The sequence below is a fragment of the Populus euphratica genome, unplaced genomic scaffold, assembly GCF_000495115.2.
Source record: "Populus euphratica unplaced genomic scaffold, PopEup_1.0 scaffold213.1, whole genome shotgun sequence".
Taxonomy (NCBI): domain Eukaryota; kingdom Viridiplantae; phylum Streptophyta; class Magnoliopsida; order Malpighiales; family Salicaceae; genus Populus; species Populus euphratica.
Window position 1 is genome coordinate 593861 of NW_011499916.1, and position 24600 is coordinate 618460.

General features: G+C 31.6%; 2 protein-coding genes across 4 annotated transcripts; both read left to right on the forward strand.

Annotated features, from left to right (window-relative positions):
• The first annotated feature begins 1428 nt into the window (after positions 1 to 1428).
• On the forward strand, positions 1429 to 12852 carry LOC105134615 (C2 domain-containing protein / GRAM domain-containing protein). Of its 3 annotated transcripts, none has more exons than XM_011039085.1 (18): positions 1429 to 1869; positions 3109 to 3159; positions 3307 to 3404; positions 3891 to 3966; positions 4473 to 4601; positions 4715 to 4761; positions 5693 to 5816; positions 5958 to 6074; positions 6712 to 6741; positions 6835 to 6934; positions 8427 to 8533; positions 9475 to 9618; positions 9704 to 9808; positions 10750 to 10896; positions 11270 to 11323; positions 11754 to 11817; positions 12271 to 12332; positions 12448 to 12852. In XM_011039085.1, exons 1-18 carry the CDS (start codon positions 1675 to 1677, stop codon positions 12568 to 12570), a joined length of 1773 nt encoding a protein of 590 aa, XP_011037387.1. In that variant the 5' UTR covers positions 1429 to 1674; the 3' UTR covers positions 12571 to 12852. The 3 variants fall into 3 exon arrangements, with proteins under 3 accessions (XP_011037387.1, XP_011037388.1, XP_011037389.1); XM_011039086.1 differs by having other exon boundaries at positions 1781 to 1869; positions 3090 to 3159; XM_011039087.1 differs by having other exon boundaries at positions 1804 to 1864; positions 3090 to 3159.
• Positions 12853 to 21670: 8818 nt separating this feature from the next.
• LOC105134616 (15 kDa selenoprotein-like) lies at positions 21671 to 24378 on the forward strand. The gene is made up of 4 exons (XM_011039088.1): positions 21671 to 21987; positions 23251 to 23309; positions 23678 to 23859; positions 24049 to 24378. Exons 1-4 carry the CDS (start codon positions 21798 to 21800, stop codon positions 24119 to 24121), a joined length of 504 nt encoding a protein of 167 aa, XP_011037390.1. The 5' UTR covers positions 21671 to 21797; the 3' UTR covers positions 24122 to 24378.
• Positions 24379 to 24600: the final 222 nt, after the last annotated feature.

Consider the following 24600-nt stretch of genomic DNA (forward strand, 5'->3'; position numbering starts at 1 on the left):
AATAGCTCATGAGCCTAAATGATTTTTACTTATTTGTTTATCTCAGGGACTATATATTGAATGTGTTTGCTGACTTTTGACCTTTTTTTCCTTCAAGTTTTTATCTTTATCACCTTCGGAAATTGCCATCCAATTTAGCTCAGCACAAGCATTGAAATTTTATTCCTTTTTATCAAATTTTCTAGAAGAAGAGAAGACCAAATTTCCTAGAAAATTGTTGAGGGCCATCCTCGACTTAGAGCATGCATCGCGTTTACTTCGGAAATTGCCATCCAATTTAGCTCACCACAAGCATTGAAATTTTATTCTTTTTTGTCAAATTTTCTAGAAGAAAAGGAGAAGACCAAATTTCCTGGAAAATTCTCGAGATCATCTTTGATATGTTTGATATATTTTAAATTATTTTAATATACTGATATTAAAAATAATTTTTAAAAAATAAAAAAAATATTAATATACATTTCAATACAAAAAAATATTTAAAAAACATTCATAATCATACCGTAAAATAAACTTCTAGTCTTCCAACTCAATTACCCACAATTCCCTAGGTTCCCAAATTATAAATGTTCTCAATTAAATCTCCAACATTTTAACATAAAAAATAATTTAAAAAGAACCACCAACCACACTGCTTAGAGACTTTCAGTCTTCCAACTAAATTACTCGCAATTCCTTAGATTCCCAAATTATAAATATTCTCAATTAAATCTCTAAACTAGTATATATCTCTCAATTGAGTCCTCACATCCATGTTCATTTATATTTCCGTCCAAATTACATATATCATGCAATAAAATGAACACAAATTTTGGGAAAAACTTTTCACTAGAAAAGGGAAGATTTTAGATGAAAGATGCGTGATAGTTTGAAAACCTAATTGATAGAATTTCAATTCAGGGACTATATTAAGAATAAGTTGCTAGTTTGGGGACCAATACATGCTTGTAAACTCACCGTCATCATTATAATAACAACACATTTTCACGGGTCAACAAAAATAAAAGACTTTTTCCTCGTGCATAAAATAATAATCATTGTCACGGTCGTTTACACCTTTCATCTTGCCTCTCCCAAACTACCCTCCAAATTAACCGCACCGCGCCCTATGAAACCAGTGTTAATTACTATAACATCACAAGGTTATTTCCGTCTCAATGAAAACTAACGGTTTTTTTATTTATTTACAGGTGTCTCAGTAATTATTTTTTAAAATCATTTTTATTTAATTTTTTAAATAATATTTTTTATTTTAAAAAATTATTTTTAACATTTACATAATAAAATAATTATAAAAAAAATAATTTAAAGTTGAAAAACATTTATTTTTATTTTTTTTAAATACAATTGCAACGTAATACCAAACAAGACTCTTCAATCTTTATCGAACTCTGTCTTCTCCGTCGCTATTGATCTAAAAATTTCAACCCCCAACAACGGTCTACTTCATAGACTGTGACATGAGTTTCTCTCTCTAAAAAAATTAAAAAAAGGAGAAAAATAGTCCTTTCTCTCTCTAGAAATGGTCATTCTCATTTACTCTTCAAAATCAACACGCTCACGCTCCCTCTCTCTATCATTATTAATTAAAACCCTAATTTAACATTGATTGGTTTAGTTATTGGCGAGAATTGAGAGAGAGAGAGATAGAGAGAGTTGTGAAACTGAGGGAGGATGATTGAAACGGCAGCGCTGGATTTTTTGGTGCCGTCATGGTGGGAGATCAAGGTGACGGTGGCGGCTGCTATGTTTGTGATCTTGTCGTTTTGTTTTTTCTCGTGGAGTGGAGGTGGCGGGGTAGATGGTGGTGGTGGTGATCGGGCGGTGGTTTTGGAGAATTCTGGAGACGGCATTGATGATAAAGATAAGGTTAGTTTTTGGTTTCCTTTTGTTTTGATTTTTTTTTGGAATTTTTAGAATTCATTTTTATCAAGTTTGACTCTTTTTTTGACTTGATGATATTTTTTGCGTCTCCTGAGATAAATTTCTCTGATTTTAGTTTGTTGTTTTGAATTGAATTTTATGTGAAGTTTTAATTTTTAAGATTCTTACGTGATTTTTTTTTTGTTTTTTAGGCAATTGTTGATTTTTTGAGTTATTTTTATGTAAAGTTTGATTATTTCTTTATTTTTATATGATTTCTTTTATGGTTTTAGATAATTAGTGTTCTCGAAGTGGATTGTTTGAACGTCCTGAAGAGTTTTTCTCATGAATTTTGTGTGGGTAATGCCATTGATCATGTGAAAAAGTGTGTTCTTTATCTTTTGGTGGTGAAGTAGTAATTTGATTCCTGTCTCGCTTTAGGGACTGAAATGATGATAAGTTCCAAAAGTAGTATAAGTTGCAGTAGGTCCTTTGAATGTTTCTTGTTTAAAGTAATTACCTTTGATAAAGTATTCTCTAGTTCATTAGCTTTTAGTGTGATCAATCCTTTTGGTCTTTTGATTCTAAAAACAATCCAATGGTAGTAGTGGAATAGTTTGGAGCGGGGGAATAAATGCATGGACCGTCATAAAATGTGAGGAGGCAAGGAACTATTTTGCATTTTTTCCTCTAGAATCACATTAATTATATGTACTTAGGTCCAGTAAACCAAAATAAAATCTCTGGCTCTTAAAATGATCGATGTGTTATCACTAAACCTATGGGATAGAGAGAGAGAAAAGTTTATGGTAAGGAAAAAAAAGTTCATATAGAGAGTTCATGTACCTTATTCAGATTTCTTGCAATTTTATGTATTCTACGGGATAGATTTTACTTAATGTTTGATATTCCTTGCTTGTTGTTGGCTCGGATTTTTAGCTGTTCTTTTGTTGCTGAGGATTATGGTAGGACAAATGAAATGAAAATCTGGAATTCTAGTGCTTTCTGTACTTGGAAGATCAGATCAAAATTTTACCTTCCACTTGTTTGAATGTGTTCATGTTGCTTGGTTGAGGGGGTTTTCTATAAACTTAAAAATTAAAATGGGTTATATCTGAAGCTCTTGATCATGCACTCCCTGTTGATCAAATGTTAAACTTTAGTGGTGTTGCAATCTCGTGTGCTGCTTGTTTCATGGAGTAATTTTCCACTTCTTTGACATGCAGTTCTGCACTTATTTTGTAGATGGGACAGTTGAAAGGAGATTCTCAAGCCAATTCTGCATATATAATCAAGGTATCTATGGATCCAACAAAATGTTTGATACTGTTACATAAGTATCATGGATGAAGATCGGCATAGTTGACTCCATTTAGTATGTCCTCATAGTCATTTTTATTGGCTGTGGGAATGATATTGTTTGTTGTGTATTTTCTATTTCAGTTGGAATTGTTGGCAGCTAAAAATCTCATTGGTGCAAACTTAAATGGCACTTCAGATCCTTATGCAATCATCACTTGTGGTTCTGAAAAACGTTTCAGGTTATTTGTTCTGTTTTCAACTTTGAATTTTATTAACTTGTCATGTATTCTAAAACATATACCCAAATTTATAATTGTTCATTTGGGACTGAATACCAATATGGTGCTTGGGATGGCCATGGTGAATTTTCATGGCAGCAGTAATCTAATAGTCATGCTATAAATTTTTTTGGCACACGTGGATATCAAAAAAGAAATAAAAATAATATTGGGCATTTGTGTTGTTATAGTTATTAACTTCCTAACATGAACATGTACTTCATCAACTATATGCTTATGACTGACTCACCATATTGTTCGCTAATCACTTGGCCATTCTGGCTTTATTTTATGCTCTTTAACCTTGTATGCATATGGTGCATCTCTCTAAGTGTTTTGAATGCTTGATCATAGGAGCTTATCTTCTTCATACAAGGTGTTCATTTAGATTTACGACTCTGACTATGTTCTGTTCCAATTATTTATCTTTACTTTTTTACTACACAGCTCAATGGTCCCTGGTTCAAGAAATCCAATGTGGGGAGAAGAGTTCAATTTTTCTGTTGATGAGCTCCCTGTTCAGGTAATTGTAGACTGGCTGATATAAATCAATAACTGGGTGAGGTATTAAGAATTTTATTTTACAGATCACCTTGCATACATGGCAAATCATTCTCCAAAAGTACATTTTTGTACCTTTAGTAGCATTGATTGCTGTCTCAAGTTTTGCAGTTTCTTTATTCCTGATCTTCCCTTCTTCTATGCACTTTACTGTGATCAGTGTTGGCAATTCTTCTTGTTTTTATCTGTGTTATTCTCCTTTTAAACTGCCTATAAATATTGTCTGGTTAGTAATCATTTAATTGGGAAATTTACATCACTTGCTTTACTTGGCGATTGTATCCTTGAATTTGCCTACCTGTTTTATTTGTTGACTTTCAACTTAGTTTCAGTGGAAGTTGTGAGAATCCTTCAACTTTCTGTCCAAAGTTGTTATTTGAAGGTCAAATGAGAATTTTTTTTTCTGGTTTGATATTTTTTTTTTACTTTTTTGCCTTCAATCTAATTTCTTTTTTTACGTCTTGCCAGATTAATGTGACAATATATGACTGGGATATAATTTGGAAAAGTGCTGTTCTTGGTTCCGTAACTGTTCCAGTTGAAAGTGAAGGTCAAACTGGTGCTGAATGGTACACATTAGATAGCCCATCAGGACAGGTAACTTTCTTATTTCCCATTCTTTTTTCTATTGCTGTTTCTCATTGTTTTGACCTCTTCAATTTGTTTATTCTTTCCTGTAAAGATAAATGAAATTTTCCACTTCCTCTCAGGTTTGTCTCCATATTAAAACAATAAAGGTGCCTGCAAATTCCGCCAGGTATGGTTTATTGCCTTCTACCACTACCTCATTAACATCAAGCTAAAATTACACAAAATTTTATTTAAGGAGTGGGAATTCCACTTTTGGGTTTTTCCTTTTGCATTTATCTGGCTTTGAGTCTTTTTTTCTCTTCTCTTAGGTTATCTCTTAATTATTTGCACTTAGTGATTAATTGTATGGTGGTTCCAAAGATGTTTCTCGCAATCAAAATGCCATGTTTGTCTTAGAAGTAACTATGGTATTGAGGGATTAGAGAATTATGTATCCATGGATTTGCATGTGAAAAAAGGAAGATAGAAATAGAGTGCATGAAAAGGAAGAGAAAGTAAGCTATCAAGATACAAAATAAAGGCACTCAAGTCACCTGAACAAAACTGCAGAAGCTCTTATTGGTATCATTCACATTGAAATAAACTAAGAACTCTAGTGATAACAATTTGAGCTATTGTATCCAACTAATCCTAATAAAAAATACCTCTGAGACAAAGCCACCCCAAGTATTTACTCAGTATGAACTGTATTTGATACAATAACTTGTCACAGTGCTGTTATTGCTAAGTTTAAGTTAATTGTCTACTGGACTTTTAATTTTGATTTCTTACAATGTTTTAATTAAGATACCCGGATAATAATTTTTTTAATGAAAAATTGCCAATTTTCTAATTAGCTTAACTTGTGCTGCTCCATATTACTGTGCCTATCAGTAAAATCTATTTTTTGGAGTTAATAATTTGGTTTTCATGTTATCTTACTTAATGGATTTTGGACTACTCACCTTTCACTCTCCAAAGAATGAAACTCATTTGACCAGTGCAGATTAATTCACTTCCAAACATTTGCCATATCAAGTAACGAGAATTAGTCTTACCTCTACATGTTGGTGGAATTGCTAATTATCTTGAATTAATTAAAAGTTTATAACTGGTAGGGCTGTAAATGGATATGCTGGAGCTAATCCTCGAAGGAGGATGTCTTCAGATAAACAAGGACCTACGGTGGTTCACCAAAAGCCTGGGCCTTTGCAAACAATATTTAGCCTTCTTCCAGATGAGGTAGCTTACACAAAAATCATCCCTTGCTCTACCTGTCTATCTATTGAACTCATGAATTTATGAACAAGTCCTTTTAGTGTTTTAGTTTCTTTGTTGCATATCCTGTTACTGGCTAACTTAACAAATGTATCGTGTTTTCAGGTTGTTGAGCATAGTTATTCATGTGCACTTGAAAGGTCATTCTTATATCATGGCCGCATGTATGTCTCTGCATGGAACATATGCTTCCATTCTAATGTGTTTTCTAAGCAAATGAAGGTTAGCTTATCTTTCTCATTATAACCCTTTTATTGATTTCTGTAAACTGTCCAAATAAATTGTACAAGGTCTTCACTGATAGATTATTTAAACACCACCTGCCATCCCCCACTCCTCGGGCCTAGATTTAACTTGTCTAGGGGTGTTGGTGAAGGCAGGCAGAGATAGCTCCTTTGTGTTTGGGCGGAGGAATAATGCATGACATATTCTTGTCTTTGGTTGTGTCATACCTCAATATTAGGGAAGAAGAATGTAGTGTGCTCCACTTGGCCTATTTGCAAGTTTCTTTTTCTCCCAAGTAATGGGATTTTTTAGCTCAGTAATATGCTTTGTGTTCAACCTTTGTAGGTAGAAAACGCAAGGGAGATTTGCATGTATAACTTCATGTTGCTGTTTCTAAAATTTTGATATAATCAGCTTGTCATAACTTCTAAAAAGTTCTCTGGTCATTTTTTTTCCCTTCTTTTATGGTTATAAAGTTTTTCCTCTCGCAAAAATTAGTCCTATTGACGTGAAAATTCAAGTTATTTATCTTGTTACAAGCGTTTAGGTTTTAATTCAGCATAGTTGTATTCAGAGTCAATGACTTATTCTTACAGTCTTCTTTTGTACCCTATTTATTTATTTTATGTCACAGGTGGTAATACCATTTGGGGATATAGATGAGGTATGCCTTTCATGTGTTTCTTTTGATGATATTGGCCATATTGTTTACCACATGAAACACTTACGTTCAACCAATTTTTTTTGGTTTTTACAGATTCGTAGGAGTCAACATGCATTTATTAATCCTGCTGTAACAATTATTCTACGGATGGGTGCTGGCGGACATGGTGTTCCCCCTCTAGGAAGTCCTGATGGTTAGTGATAAAATTCATAACTCTGATATCTTCAAAAGCTTTTATATATTTATCCTTTTCTTTAACTTGGAGATGAAATTATCTGTGGGGTGCATTATAAGGTTTCAGCATTTCCTATCATTTTCCATTGCCCAAGAGGTCTCAATATTTTAATTGACCTATGTTTATAAAATTTTCAACATTTCTTTTCTTTGTGAAATCTTGACATTGGGTAATCTTTTTGAAGTTTTGTTGGCTAAATTGCCTGGTGTTAAGTTCTTGTGGTGATGTCAGGGAAAAAATGGCCATTTGGTACTGCTGCTGTTTTCTATTTTTCATTTCTATTTTTGAAATTGGTTTCACAATCAATTCTCACATGCCATACTAAGTTTTTAAATTCTTTATTTGATGTCTCCAGTTATTAGTTCAGTTTCTATTTAGTATTTTTTATCTTCATTTTTTTTTCAAAAAAATCTTATGCCATAATTTTGAAAACAAAAATAGATAAAAGAAAACAGCAACAATACCAAACGTCCAAGTTTTTCCGGCTGTCATTTTATTGTGAAATCTGCCCTAATCTTTTATGTTTCTTTTTTCAGCTTGTGTATTTGTAATGTATCATATTATTGGATCGATGCAGTATATATGTGTTGCTTGAAGCTTATGAGAAAGGGCCTCACCTAGTTAGAAACTTGATTGCATTTGAGGTTCACATTAACCATCGATTTTTTACCATATTCCTTCATCTTTCAAAATATATATATTATTTTGACTAGCCTGCTTGATTTTGATTCAAACAGTAAGGTTGTCCCTGCCACAAGTTAAGAATTTATTGCCCTTGGTTGAGGTGATGTCTGGTCAAAATTGTGCTTCTTAATACAGTTTGCCTGCTTAAAGCATTTAGGTGCTGCTTATTTTACAATTTTTGGGTTTTTCATAGTACTGGCTTGCTCATAGTACGAGATAGGCTTAAAACCCGCAAGGTTAACACAAGTTGTGATTTCCAACTCCTATGATCCGCCAGGATGGAGCTTCTCCTAAACAAGGTGGGCTCGTTGACCCCAGGCAATGCCTTGCACAGCTAGTTCCAAGTAGTTGATGTATCTCACAGCTCATGCATGATGCATGTGATGTGATGTGATGTGATACTTGAGAATTAGCACTGGAGATGTGTCAGAAGATGCACATATAAGCTGTTACTTGGGTTTTCTTTTTATTCCTTAGCACATTCAACTTTCTACTATGTTATGTAGCATCTTTTCCATGATGGAAAATGTACTTCGCTTTGGCAACACTCCTTCATTTATATAAGCCAATATCTCCAGTTCTCTCTTCCATAACAGGGTATTTTTCAGATTTCTATGTCCTGTTTAAACAAATCAAATGTGCTTTTACTCTGTTGGAGTGCTAATTAGAAGCACCCATCATCTGAGGCAAATTCTATATTTAGCATGAATTCAGTTGTTTAGTTATGTTTATATTACTTTATTTTATCCTTCTTTTCCATTTTCAGGTAGAGTCAGGTATAAATTTGCATCCTTTTGGAACAGGAATCATGCATTAAGAGGGCTGCAGCGTGCAGCAAAGAACTACCGCACAATGCTAGAAGCAGAGAAAAAGGTCTATCCATGAATCGTTTCTTTTGTTATTATATATGTCAATTGAATTTTTATTTTTTTTATTTTTTTAAGTTGGCATGATGTATTATGCAGAACAAAATGGGACAATTTTTTGAATTTCTCGAGATTCTGCTTAAGACACTAGTCTTTTAGCCATTCTTTGAAACAGTAATAGTTCCTCTGATAGTAAACCTTTCATTTGCTGTGCCCATGGGTTATGTACTACAGTCTCTTTGTTTCTTTTTCTAAATTTTGGCCTAGAAACAAGCTTCAGAAATTGTCTCTTCTATACTTTGTTGTGTATACCAGGGATGAATTTTCCAGTTCGTTTGCTGTTATTTATACACACATCAGTGTAAGCACACACGCATGGGCACATTTTCCAATTAAATGCCTTAGAGAAACACACAAAACTCCAAGTCTTGATTGATAATAGCCATGTAATCAGAGCTTCATTAACTCGAAGATGTCATTATCTAGATTGACGGTTGATTTGAAGATGAACATGCAATCATTAAATCATCTGTTTTTTTTCCTCCCTTGTTCTCGTGTAAAGTTCTGTTTTGTGGTTGACGATCGCTATACCATCATTGTATGTACCCAGTGAGCCCTTGGAACACAGTATTCAATGGCTTTTCCCTGGAAAGGCTTTCTAGAAGTACTTAGAATCTGGAAATGATTTCCTTTGCATTTGTATATGGGCAACATCCAAATGCTTCCTTCAGTGAATCCTTTAGTAGTTCACCGTTTGGAGACCAGGATATTTTAGCTGCCAAGAGTATTTGAGTTAGTCATCCATTAGTGAATTTGCTCCCCTATAATTGATCTGGAATAACTCTGTTTGTTGCGCTCCAAATTTTATACTCTGCCTGAAATTTGATGAACCAACATCTGCAATTCATAAAGAAAAAAGTCTCACTTGATATTATTATTTTTATGTAGGAGAGGGCAGAATCAGCACTGCGTGCACATAGTAGCTCCATCAGGAGTGTTAAAAGGCAAGCCAATATTCCTGAAGATGTTGTGCAGAAAGCTGGAAAGCTTCAAGCATTCATCAAAGAAGAGGTTCTTATTGGTATATACAATGTATGAACACCTTATTCCTGTACCTTCTCATGGGTTTGGCTTATCATAATATTACTTTTTTATAATTGATTATTCTTTATTGCAGGATTTATTTCCATGCACTGCTGAGCAGTTTTTTAATATATGTTTGAAGGATGGCTCAACTTTTATAAATGAGTATCGTTCAGTTAGAAAGGATTCAAATCTTGTTGTAAGTTAGAGATCGTTCCTTAAATGCTGTTAGTTTACGCATCCTGTATGTTTGTTTATTTAAGTATACTCTTCATATCATTCAGCATTAGTAATCATTAGAATAATGATTGTAGAATTAAGAATTAAGTGGTAAAAAGTTTTGGATTATGCTCTAGAGTAGCAAAAGTCCATGTAATCAGCTACAGAAAATATTGACAAATGGTTTGTATCAGATAGGCTCTTTCTTTCCTTAAATATGTGTTTGCTTGGATTCTAATAGATATGAGGTGCAACATCTTATAGATAGCCTTCATATCATTCCTTAATCTATCCTTAAGTCTGACTTTGCATTACTTGGAGCATAGGAAGGTGCAACATCTTTTAGACGGCCTTTGTGTCTATCCTTAAGTCTGACTTTGCATTACTTGGAGAATAGGAAGGGGCAACATCTTATAGACGGCCTTTGTGTCTATCCTTAAGTCTGACTTTGCATTACTTGGAGAATAGGAAGGTGCAACATCTTATAGACGGCCTTTGTGTCTATCCTTAAGTCTGACTTTGCATTACTTGGAGAATAGGAAGGTGCAACATCTTCTAGACGGCCTTTGTGTCTATCCTTAAGTCTGACTTTGCATTACTTGAGAGCAATGGATTAGCACTGTCTTCATTAAGTTTCATTTATTGTTGAGCTACCCAGTTTGTTTTCTTTTTTAAGGTTTCCTGTGTTTTTTCTTTGCATGATATAATTTTGGAGTTTAAGGTAATAGTTGATTTATTATGAATGGCTGTCACATTAGTCTACAGACCCTCATACAAGTCTAAATTCGCTACTTCTGCTGTTAAATGTGGATCAAGTTTGGTTTGACTTGGCGGCACTACTTTATTGGATAAAAAAATTAGAGTTTTCTAATTATCCACTACTCTCTACTTCCAGCACTCACTAGTTTGTGGTCTTTCCAGATGGGACAGTGGCATGCAGCAGATGAATATGATGGTCAAGTGAGAGAGATAACATTCAGATCTTTATGCAATAGTCCCATGTGCCCTCCAGACACAGCTGTGACTGAATGGCAGCATTTTGTTCTGTCACCAGATAAGAAAAAGCTTGTGCGACCTCATATCTCACCCTACAAATTTTTTCTTGATGCTAGTAGCAATCCTGTTATTTCAAATGATCTCAGATCACCTTACTCGTCCAATGAAGCTCAATATATAACTTGTGATATGACCATTTTTATTTTTGGACAATAATTTCATCCAATCTGGGGTGGAGGAAGCTTCCTCTTGTCCACAGATGTCATGGTATTATGCTGCATGTTCATCTTGATAATTTTTTTCCTTTTTAATTACTTTCATTTTGGTATGCATGATTTTTTTTTCCATACATGTCTTCCTATGGGCAGGAGGAAATTATTGCTCTGTATCTCTCTCTCTTTTCATTTGTGTTAATTTTATTTATTTATTTTCTGCCCTTTTTTAGGTGTTTGAAACTGTGCAACAGCCACATGATGTTCCCTTTGGATCTTACTTTGAGGTATGTGCAATGTAGGCACCTTGAGAAAATATAGCCATGTTAAATTAAAGAGAGTAATGAACTCCTTGATGATTGGATCATAGATTGTAAAGCATGTTTCTAAAGTTTTATTTGTTCTTTTGCACCTAGGAGACACTCTGCACAGTGTAATGTTTCAGGTCTCATCCATGGAACAAAAAGTTGGATGACAAAATAAAGAATTGGAAACATAATATACAAATTAAAATAGTTTTGGATTATTATCCCGGATAAGGTGACTAGGTGTTGATTTTTGAGCCTGTTGAGAATGAGAATAGCATTCATCATAGGAGCTTGCGTGTTTCACACTTTAACTTCTAGCTTAACAAGGTTCTACTTTATCTGTAGATGTTATTATCTGCTTTCTTGTTTCCAACATTATTGCTGACATTCACTGCTGGCCCTGCATTAGATTCACTGTCGCTGGAGCCTGGAGACCAATGGTGAAAACTCATGTGCAATGGATATAAAAGTTGGTAAGTTTCTTGTTGCCCAAGTCTCCTTGACATATGTGACCAGATTTTACCTTACTTTGAATTCCGCTGATTGTCAAATTTGTCTAAATAGATTGTTTTCTGTTGACTGCTTTTCTTCTAATCTATTTTACTCTTTCCTGGTATAATCTTGTGTACTGGTTGTTTGGTCATGAAAGAGGAAATAATGAAACCACAAGCACTTGTTCTCTCTTGCATTTGTTCAAGGGCGTAGAAGCATAGATATTAGAATTTCCAACAAGCTATGATCTTTAGAACATGTTAGAGCTTCTCTATGGACAGGGACCGATTCCGACTAACCCTGGCCTGTTGTCTCTGCCTGAACTACTGTGTTCTTTTGATATTCTTTTGTGTCATTTAAAATGGTAAACATCCTTTTCAGTCCGGAATGATGTTTCAGGAAATGGATGAAATTTTAATCTACTATTTTTGCAGGTGCACATTTCAAGAAATGGTGTGTGATGCAATCTAAAATTAGGTCAGGGGCCATCAATGAGGTTAGTTCCCTTTTGTAGAGCTGTTTTCTTTTTACAGTACCAGTTGAATTTTTACTTTTCAACTAGCTTTCCAAAGTTCAAAATCCATCTCATGAATTATGATCTCACTTTGCAGTACAAGAAAGAAGTAGATTTGATGTTAGAAATGGCACGCGCGAGTGCTAAATCACACACGTCCAGTGGTGAGACGATGGACGAGTCCTCGTCCTCTCCAATTATAATCCAAGATAATAGCTAATAGCCCCAGTAGTATTTCAAGTCCATTATTTTTTGGTTAATTTTGTTGTAATGTCATCTTGTTTAAATTATTTGTATGTAGAGGTCCTGGCAATGGCCATGGGTGTTCTTATCCTGTGTGCTTTTCATAACTTCACCCTGTCTCCTTGGAGAACAAGGGGTGTGTTCATGAAATGTTTTATCAAACTGCAAATTCCTCGTACCATAGTTAAACATGTGCTTAATGTTAGAAAAACATATTGATAAAGAAATTAAAATAACATACACATTCTCATTCTCGAAAGAAAAGATAAATAGTAGTGGATGGTGGAAGGAAAATACTACGACATAATCTGTTATGTGCTGACTTGTTGAGACCAAGCTGTTGATTGTAGGATTAATCTGCAATAAGAGTTTTCTTTCATCCTCTGTAGCTTTTCAATTCTAACTTAATCATCTTTTTCTTTACTCAAGTTCTTAGTTCTGCATGATCCATTCAGTTTTGATGGCTTCTTTTCGAATTTTGATTTCATCTTTGTATGTAAAGAAGGCTGCTGATTTCATGAAACCAATCACAAGTTTATCTTGATGAAGGATTTACGAATCTCCAGTGTTTGCCTTCCACCTTCCTCCATCAAAATCGTTTTTCAAATCCTTGGTCTTCTTCCATTCCTGTTTTTCGAGGCTCTTTCAATGTGTGTGTGTGTGTGTGTGTGTAGTAAATAAATTTCGATGTATATTATCGTGATGTTATGAAGTGTAGTGGTTACACATGATGCAAAGTAATTGGAACTTGTTGCCATATGCCTTGTGCTTTTCTCAATTAAATAATACAATTATGATATGCGTTAAATATTGATAAGATTCGTTATTGTGCTAGCTAGCCAAAGGCATGATTAGTGTCTTAGAAACCCCAATTAACAAAATAAAATAAAATAAAGAGGTTTGGTGATTTTACTTGTTAAAATATGGTTGATTTTTTCACTATTTATTTCGGTCATAAATTTTTATTTTGGGTGATTTGATTTTTGTGTGGCCAATGAAGACTAATTATTTCTTATTTGTTAACCAAGAGAGAAATTAAAAGAAAGGGAATCAAAGTGAAAAAAACATGAATAAATTAGATGGTTGTTTTGAAATTGACTTAGAAAGTTGCTTTTGTTTGTTTAATTAACACCACCTATTTTTTGTCTCTTTAGTTTTTTTTTAAAAAATCAATTTTCATCTAAAATTTTAATTCTTTTATTTTTTTGATCTTTTGTTTAAGATGAAAGAAAAAAAATTACCGGATTCTACTGATAACGAGAGAAAATATCCGACTAATATTAATTTTAATAATCAAAATAGATAATTTTGGTATTAATAAGTTTTACTTTTGTAGTCTTTCATCTTTAAATTGTTTAATAGGATAGATTTGACTATTACATGTAGTTTTTAAGCCTTGATATTTTATTTTTAGATATTATTATGTTATTTGAATCATAGTTATTAAACCTTGACTAGTCAAGTAGATCGACTCGAGAGCTGGATTGGTTTGGGTTTGTTAAAAGACATGGTGCAATGACCCGACCTAGTTTTTTTTTTAATATGAGATTTGAAACTTATTAGTATATATACTTTATGTTTCCAAGAAAAAAGTTATCTTTTTTTCAATGTGAAAAAAAAATTAAAATATTCTTTTAAACTTTATTATTTATAATATGTATAGTCTATATTTACATAGATTTTTTAAAAATTTTTTATATAAAATATTAAAACTTTAATTTTTTTTAATTTTCTAGGTTAACCAGAATTAACCCATGAAACCCGGGGCCCGACCTCTTGACCGAGTTCCTGGGCCAGGTTTAGTAACTATGATTTGAATGTATATATTGGTTTATTTAGATCTATAGTGTTTTTTAATAAAAAAAAATTAAAAATAAGTTTTTTTTTAAAACACTCGGTCTTGATTTTTCAACAACTAAAGGGTTATAAAATTTTAGACACAACAGGCAATGCCTCACTTAAAAAAAAGAGAGGATAATATGGCATCCACTCTCTGAAAAAAAAACAATTATAAAAGCCCAAGCACACATGGCTTTTTTTTAATGCCTATATGAGTTGCGCCACATAAGCTTGCATGTCCAGGCTTTTTTCAGGTACTTTAACTTTTTTTTAAATTTTATTTTTTAATATTTAATTTATTTTAAATTGATTTTAATGATTTTTTTTGCTTTCTATGAAATTATCATAATTTCAAATAAAAATTCAACAATTTTATTGGTGCTTGATTTTACAAGCGTTTATTTTTATTATTGTTGTTTTTATCTTCTAAGTTGTCTTTAAACTAATCAAGTTGGATGAATTACATCAAGTTAATCACTACATTGTTTAATATTTTTTTTCTACTAGAGAACAATATAGTAGCACCTACCCCTTTTTTAATTAAAAAAACAAATTGATTAGACCTACGATGAAGTACAATCTAACATTAATGGTTTTTTCTTAAAGAAATCCATAATGTGCACACACATACAAAATATTGTGGACAACGATTGTGTTTTTTTTCTTTTGTTTTGCATGAAAATTAATGGAAGAGAGGGAGAAATAAGGAGGAAAAAAAAATGTTGTTGAAGCCATAGTTAGACTTCAACATCGACATGCAATATTCTGGGTGAAAACATCAATGAGATAATTCAAGTGGCATAAAAAAAAAAACCACCATTGAAGCATGAAAGAGATTGCACATGCCCATTTTAATGCTCCAATTTACTTATAAGTTAGCACGTGTTACTTGTCAAGATATTTTTTTTCTAAATTCTTTTATTACATTTGAACTTATACTATATTTTAGATATTAATGAGACAATCTATTGTCGTGCATTTAAACTTGAAAACATTATGCACAGATTAAAACAATAGCGGTGTGAGAAAGTTTGAACCTAGGTTCCTAACCCTTTGATAACTCTTTAATTTAATCCCAAATTCTATCTTAACTGAGGTTGATTAAGGTCGAGTTAACGGCCAACCCAGAAGAAAATAAGGAATGACAAAAGAAAGAGACATATTGCCTTTCGTGGCTATGCCTTGTCAACATTCCATCAATATTGGCTATTAGCTATTGAATAATATGAAATATCATTACATTGGTTTGTTTTATTTAGTTATATGTTACTTTGTGATTTGTGAAAAATCATATGTTGGTTTTGTTTGTATAATCATTAAACTAAAATTAATTAAATTTTATTATTTTAAATAAATAATATAAGACTTTTTATTCAAGATATCAATGTTGAACCATCAAGGGTTCCTTCAACAATTAATAATGTTCCTCCTTTAACAAATGATGTTGTGCTCTTGTAAAGACCAAATATTTTTCAAGCACTCTTACAAATGCTATTTGCAATAAAGACAACAAGAAAATGGATGTGACTTTTAGAATTATATCTAAAATTTTACATCACTTTGATATAATAGATGGTTCTAACTCCTTATTGAGCACAACTATATGCAAGTATTGTCAACAAGATTATGCATATGTTTTAAAGACTCATGACACCAGTAATTTTTAGATATATTTAAACAATTTTTGTAAACAACTTCATGATAGTTTTAGGTTTGATGAAAAATAAACAAATTACATTGGCTTGAACTTTTAATAGGGTTAAAGATGGAACTGAGAGTACTATTAAGGCTATTACTTTTAGTCAAAAATCTTTTAGAAAGGTATTTGGTAAGATGATTATTTATGATGAGTTTCCTTTTAGGATCATAAACGTTTGAGATTTAAGAAATTTTGTAAAGCAACTTAGACTTTATATCCCCTTGTAGATCACTATCACAATGGATTGTTTGAACCTTTATGTTATAAAGAAAAACAATTATAAAAAAAACAAGTCATTAAGAATAAAAGTGTGTGCCTTACAAGTGATAGTTAGACTTTTATCCAAAACATCAATTACATATATGTCACCACTAATTAGGTATATAGCGATCAAAACTTAAATAAAAGGATTTTTAAACTCATTTCAAGTTTCTAATCATAAGGATGAGATCATTGGAAAAACATTAGAGAGTTGTTTCACCAAATAGGGAATTGATAGAATTTTGACAATAATATGAGGTAATGTAGGTTTTAATGACAATATTATTACTTATTGTAAAAGAATGACCACGGATTGTATGTTCACGATTCTTGATAAAGAATTTATTCATTTAAAGTATTATGTTCACAATGTCAATCTTGTTATAAGTGATAGGTTAAAAAAATAGACAAGTCAATTATTAAAATTTGAAGTGTTGGTATGTATAGAGAAATTAAAGTTTAAAAGTGAGATTGAGTTTTTTTAAAAAAATATCATAACTCGTTGGAATGCCATTTATTTGATTTTAGATACAACAACAAAATTAAAGAAAGTGTTTAATAAATTAGAGGATGATGATCCTAGGTAATGAATATTCTTTTTATAGGTAAGTTCAAATGGTAAGAAGAAACATATAGGGCCACCTAGTAAACTAAATAGAGAAAATACAATAATTCTTATAAAGTTCTTTAAATCATTTTATAGGGTAACTTTGAAATTTTTCAAGTCTTTACATGTTATATGCAATTCCTTTTTCATGAACTAGTCATTATACACAAATATAAATTTATAAGTTATTCAAAAGTGAAGATTTATTGATAAGTAGAATGATAACCAATACGGTACTAGTTTCATACTGGAAAAGTTTGAGGATATAAATTATATTTTATTTATAAAAATTATTTTAGATTCTTATTGCAAGTTAAAAAAATATATGAAGTTTTGTGTTATGTTAAGTATATTAGTCTGTTTGCTGCTATGGTGAAATAGTTGATGAAAAAGATGAAAGGTGCATCTATAAAGGTTTTTTTTATTACTATTCGAGCTTAGATATTTGATTTATGGTGGAAGCTTTTATTAGAAAAAATTTTTCTCAAGATTTGAATGTAAAAAAGATGGAGGATGAATGTCAAGCATTAATCTTCTAAATCAAAAGGCATTTAATTGAGAAAGATAAAAAGGTTAATAAATCTAAATTGCAGAAAATTTTGGAAAATAAATAAGAAGATTCAAGTGATATTTCTTTCAATATTTTAACTTGATGAAAAGCTAACAACTCTAAATATTCAATACTCTTTACAATTATAAGAGATGTGCGCCATTTCTATATCTATATTTGTCTCTAAATCATCCTTTAACACGGAAGATTATGTACTAGATTCTTTTAGAAGTTTTACTAATCCAACAATTATTCAAGCTCTTAGATTTGCTCTTTTTTAGCACCAATACATCTTTTACAAATGATAAATGATCTTGAGAATTTTAAAAAACTAGAATCATGTATGTTTTAGAGTATTATTAGACTATATAGCTTTTATTTATATCATAAATATTTTAGATTAACTTGCAAAATTACAATTAACTAAGCTATTATATTATACTTCTTTTCTTTCAAAGTTTGCTAGTTTAGCCATGGATGTTTAAAAGTGACGAGTCATTATTGAAATGGTGAGTAATTGTTAAACAATTAACTTTTGAGTTCATATTATAAAGTAATTGTTACAAACTTAAATTTAAACATATAGACTGTGTTATGTTTTGTTATTGCTATTTTATTGTTACTTTTTGTTGCTTTCAAATAGCTTGCACTGGTAATGCTCCCATAAAAAATATCAGGTTGTAACAGTTTAATTTAAGTTTTTATTATATTTTGCTGTGACTAAGTATTTTGTTATTCACAACTTAACTTGTTGTTATATGTTTTTTTTTTAATTAATTTTTCTATTTTAGTTAATTGGTTCAAGTGATTTATTAAGTCTATATTGTTTGTTACAACTTATAACATGTTTTGGGCTGATTTATTAAGTTCAAATATTTGTTCTAATTAATTCCAACTTGTAAAATTAGCAATATAAGCTCAAACTTTGGATTTTTGTAATATCCATAAAAAATTTAGCCCAAACTAATACATCCAACTTGCTCGATGCAAAAAAAAAAAGTTGAATAGGTTGGGTTTACTTTGTAAAATATTAGAAATTAGGTTGAAAACAACTATGAGCCCAAATCCAACCCAGCCATATTTATAAACACCCTTAATGTAGAGATTAAAATGACAACAATATGAAAAATAATTTAAAGCTAAGTCCCTAATTCTTTGATAACTCTTCAATTTAGTCTCAAACTCCATCTTACCCAAGGCTAATTAAGTTTGTGTTAAGGCTTAACCGAAGAGAAAATAAGGAACGAATAAAGAAAGAGACATTACCTTACTAGGTTATCTCATTATGGTCATTTTCAAAACTTAAGTCATGAGTTTTACGGGTTAACCCAGGTCAACTAAGGTCGACACAATATGATAACTTTAAAAAGTTCTATCCCTAAATCATTTATAATTGTTCAATTAGTTTCAGATCTCATCAAACTCGAGACCCTTTAAAACTCATTTAAGGCCCAACTAGGAAGAAAAATAATGGAAAGAAAAGGAAAGAGATAGATTGTCCAATCGAATTAGCTTATTGTAGTCATGTCCATTACCCTGGTAATAAATATCACAGGTTAACTCAAGTCAATACAATATATCATCGCCTTTTCATTTTACTTTCTAAATTTATTTTTTTACTATTTAGCCCTTAGACAATCCATTGTTTCATATTTAAGCCTGAAAGGTTACATGGAGACTAAAACAATAATAAAGTGAAAAGTTTTTCTAAGCCAGATTACTATTTGAATAAGATAACTAGTTCACCTCTTCACTTGTTAGGTCGAATTAGTTACACAGATTCTTTCTTATATTTATGAACACATATGGTAGTCGATTAATTTTTATATGACATACGGGTTAAGCTTTCAATTCATGTTTTTTACTTTTCATCACATATATAAAAGATTAATAACACTCTTAACGTAGTAATTAATTTTTGATATGGCCCACAGCAACATGGATTCTTAATACTAGTATGTAAATAACCAAATCATTAAAAGGTAATAACACAAGCTTTTTCTAGTATTAATACAGGGTTAAGTGACAGCTTTAAAAACTAATCAATGTTTTACATGAATGCATAAAAAGGAAATGAAGAAACAAATCCTTTATGGAACTTTTAAATAGACATTCAGATTGTGAAATTATCTTTACTCATGAAATTATGAAAATGATTATATTTATATTAGATATTTGACCAGTGCTCTTCTGCAAGTTATAACTTCAAAAAAAAAATGGTTAGAAAAGCTATTTCGATATGTTTTTTTACCTAACAAATTCAAAGTGTAAATTGAAAAGCTTATCAAAACATCTAATGAAATAAATCGATAATCATTAATACAAATAAACAAAAAAAAGTTATTAACAACAAATAAAAAAGAAACTGAAAAAAATAAGAGATGGATATAGAGCAAGATATTTAATCACATAAAATGAGATATTTATCCATTTGTGCCAACCAGATTTATTTATTAAAATCAATAAAAGATAACAAAAATACAAGCACATATAAAATTGAGTAAATAAAATAAAATAAAATTATGCAAGGCCAGACATATCAGAAATATTATTTCAAAATAATTATTTTTTTATAAAATAAAGCTCATCAACATTATTAAAAAAAAAAGAGCATGCAAAAGTTAAATACAAAAAAAAATTTAAAATGTATTAAAAAAATATCGAGATAAACTGATAGAATATTTTTTTTGAAAGTAACCACAAAATCATTTTTTTTTAAAAAACAAATAGTGCAAAATTATAAAATTGTTAAAGCAAATGAGGAAAAAAAAGAATCTCTAATCGTACCAACTCTTAAAACTCATGACTCGTGTCATTAGATTGAAAGCACGACAAAAAAAAATCATAAAGATTAATCCCTAATAAATCAAATGTCAAATGATGAAACCGAAAAAAAATCTATAACATAAAAAATTATAATCAAAAGTCTGAGAATCAAAATAAAAAATAAATTAGAGGGCATCAAAAAAATTAACATTAGAGTGTTAAATTGAAAAGAAACAAACTTTAACAAAAGGAAGTAGAAATTAAAAGAATAAGAACTAAATTGAAAAAAATAAAATAACATAAACTTTGATTGAAGGATGAAATTGAAATAACAAACTTTTCAAAAAAAATCAGGAAAAAAAACATAAAATTAAAAGAATGAGGATGAAATCACAAACAATAATTAATGACAAATAGTAATTCAATGATGAAGTTGAAAACATCAAAAACTTTCCCAGAATAGTCAAGGGCTACAATCAGCAATAAAAAATCTAAGGAGTAAAATTGAGAAATAAAAAAAAAAGAGGACATGTGTGCACTTTTATTGGGAAAAAAAAAGAAATAAAAAGAATAATCACCAATAAAAAATTATCCATCAACCACCACCACACGCTGCATCATAAAAAAGAAGATGAGGAGGTGCTTCTGATGACATAGTAAAATAACATATTTGATCACAGGATGTGCTACACGTATTGTCATGAGATTCCATATGTATTTCATACATCAATTATTTTTAATTTAAAAATTAATTAATTAATTAGCAAAAGGTTCAAAACACCCCTTTTAATTTTAGCATTCAAAAAATATCAATATAAAAAAATAAAATTACCCCTAAATCATTTCCTTATTTTTTTTCTAAATGTGAAGGTGGAAAGGTCCTTTCATAATGTTGTAAAAAATATAAAGGCATAAATAACGTTTCCCAACAATATTTTTTTTAGCCTAGAGCAAATAAATAATTATATTATTTTGAGAAAGTTGAAAAGACAAAAATAACTCTTAACAAGCCTTTAATGTCCGATTGGTGTTTTTGAAAAATAAAACTACTCTTAAAATAAAGGCAACCAACATTCTTTTTAAAATACAAAATTATTATTATGTTACCACAATATATAGTATAATATTTCTATATTTATGGTGATTAATACAGTAAAAGAGAAACATCCTTTATATGTTTGTTAAATATATTAAAAAATTTATAAAAAACCATCTAGCATGGATTTTTTTAAAAAGAAATTTAACCCTTAAAATAAATATTATATATGAAATTCAAATATTAGAAAAAAAAAGCCAGTTTATCCTCACAAAAAGAAATTACCGCAACCATGACCGTCGTGTCGTCACTCTTACCGAAACGACTAGTATGACAGTCAACGCCTCAAATTTTCCATAACAAAAGCACCATTAGCTACCCATGTCAAGAATCAACTCTGAACATTCTTTGATCTTATAAAAATATTGAAACTCCACAAAAAATTCATGGTGAAGACAGAGATATTAAGCGTGCATGTGTATAAATATTTTATACTATTGCTGTTAGTTACTTTTATCTTACCAATTGTGAAATCCAAAGAGCAATTAAGTTCAAGAGAATGTGAGGATCTTGGTTTTTCAGGGCTTGCACTTTGCTCTGATTGCCATACTTTTGCTGAGTATGTTAAAAACCAAGGTGAGTTCTAAAGGCGCTTTCGATATTTCTCTATGTTTTAGCCTTTTTGTTCATAAAGTTTGTGTTTTTTCGGAATTGTAGTTCTTAGTGTGGTTATGTTAATTTTATTTGGGTTGTTTTGGTGTTCTGTTTATGGTTATTTGGTTGATTGGTTTCTGGGTTTTGAATATTATGAGGTCCTTTTAGGTTTAAAGGTAGGATCTTGATTGCTATTTGAGTTAGTTTCTACTTGTTTCTATTTAATTAGTGTTGTAACATTGAGATGGTGTTGGATCCGCAAGTAGATATTTTGATTTAACTTGAAATTGCTGAGAATTTGAGACTATCCCCATGTTAATCAGCTCACTGAAAAAGAACTGGCACTTTTTGTTGGGAGGAGATTGCCTTATATGGATGGTGTTGGCCATTTCAGTTTTCTGTGATGTTGATATAAGGGATTAGTCATTGTTGAACTGCAGCTGTGAGAATTTGGCTAATTAAGTGGGGAGGCATAGATATTTGTGTGAGGAAGACATGTCAATGGTTGAATGATTCTTCTTGTTGGTTTTGTTTTTGGTGTGGGTGGATTGGCTGTTTAACTAATGTAGGAGTGATGTAGTATCAGTCATCTTGAGCACAGGATGTAAACATTCCATCTTGTTCTGGATGACTAGGTTCTTATATGGAAATATGTTGTATTGGGTGTTTGTCCAGCAAAAAGTTGTGCTAGCTAATCCTCTCTGTTGTTTCTTCAACAAAGATGTTGACATTACCATTTTCTTTCCTGATAATAAAAGTGTGTGAACTGAAGTTATTGAACTTGTTGAGTTCTAAGATAAGACAGGATGCAGTATTGTGTGCAGTGGCATGCCCATGCCATGACACAAGCGAGGAGAATTATTAACACAACCTTATTTTTTAATAAGAAATCAGGGACTGATGGAAAGATTTTTATGTAATGCGATGCGCTTGAGCCAAAAGGAGATGAAGGCAAAGTCCTTAAGACAGGAACACATCATTTAAACCATTTCCCATGCACAGTCGATTTCTTCCCCTGCCCATAACACCACACTAGCTGCTAGGGACACTGCTTGGAGGCTGTAACTAAGTTGGTGGAATTCAATGATGGGTACTTGACTTTAATTTTAGGTGGATATAGTGACTAGATCTGAGGTTTAGTACTTATTTATTGGACTCCACTTTGCTTAAGGGCATAATAATGTAAAAGGTCTTTAATACTGCCTTGCAGCTACAAGTAGTCTAACGCTAAAGTTTTGGGTGCAGAGTTGGTGTCTGACTGTCTGATGTGTTGCACAGAGGATTCTGATGATTCCATTAGTAAGGTATGAATTATATCGAGGATAAAAATGTATTTGAATTTCCTTCTGACACTTCTTCCAAATTTCATGCTTGGACTATTCTTTCATTTCTTAATTCAACCTGGAAAGGCCCATGATTGGTATGGACTATGGATAAAATGTGGTCAATGTATCCTTAAATGAATAGAGAGCAGATTTCCAAGTCTTCTATTCCAGTTTTTAGTGGACATGCAATTTTAAAGGAAATTATCGTTGAAATGCTAAAGAAGTTCAGTGTCTACTTTTTGTGTGTGCATGTACACTTTGTACATGAATATTTATAGACAATATCCAAGAGAATCACTTAGTTTCTTGTTTTTATTTGAACTGAAAGATGTTGTAAATTGCTGCAGATCACCTACTCTGGTGCAATACTAGAGGTTTGCATGAGAAAATTAGTTTTCTATCCTGAAATTGTTGGTTTCATCGAAGAAGAGAAGGATCAATTTCCCACCTTTAAAGTCCAATATCTTTTCAATTCTCCACCGAAGTTGATGATGCTGGATGACGAGGGTCAGCATAAGGAAACCATTAGGTGAGCTATCCCTGCATAACTTTGTTTTGATATTCATTCGGCCTGGAAAGTGCTTGAGCCACGTTTAGCTCCTCCAAAGCAATTACCAGCTCTCATTTAGGAATCCATCTTCTTTTTTGCATTTCAAGAAAAATAATGAGGTTCTATTGGTTTCTGTACTGAGAATTTCCACTGTTATTTTACTCGCAGAATTGACAATTGGAAACGTGAACACATGCTGCAGTACCTGCGGGAGAAGGTTAAGCCTACTTCAGCATCCTAAGAGAGTGGCCTTTCTCTCTCTCTTGAAAAGAGTGGCTTAATTTTGTGCTGATGTGCCTGTATCTTAAGTACTTGGATAGTTTCATAAAGAACGATGATTGAATTAACTTAGAAATATGCAGTGTGATCAGCATTGTTAGTTTTCCTTTGAGCCCCTCTTAAGATACTACCATAGACTTGAATTGATGGCGTATGGTAAAGTCATAAGTAACGTAAAGGACTGTAATTGGTTTCAGGGAAGCTAACATCTTCAGTGCAGTCTTTTTTCTTGTTGCCAAACTTTTAGAGCATCCGATGCGGGTGGTGGATACCCTGCTCTGGGAACATCCATAAATTCATCCCATAAGCAGAGTCTTCAGTTGTCATGAGAATTCAGATTAATTTTGGAATCCGTCATACCAATTCAGGATCTCAGCTAAGAATGAGGCTCTAGAACCTGTTCATCATTCAAAGCCAACTGCAGGAGGTGAGCCTATTTGT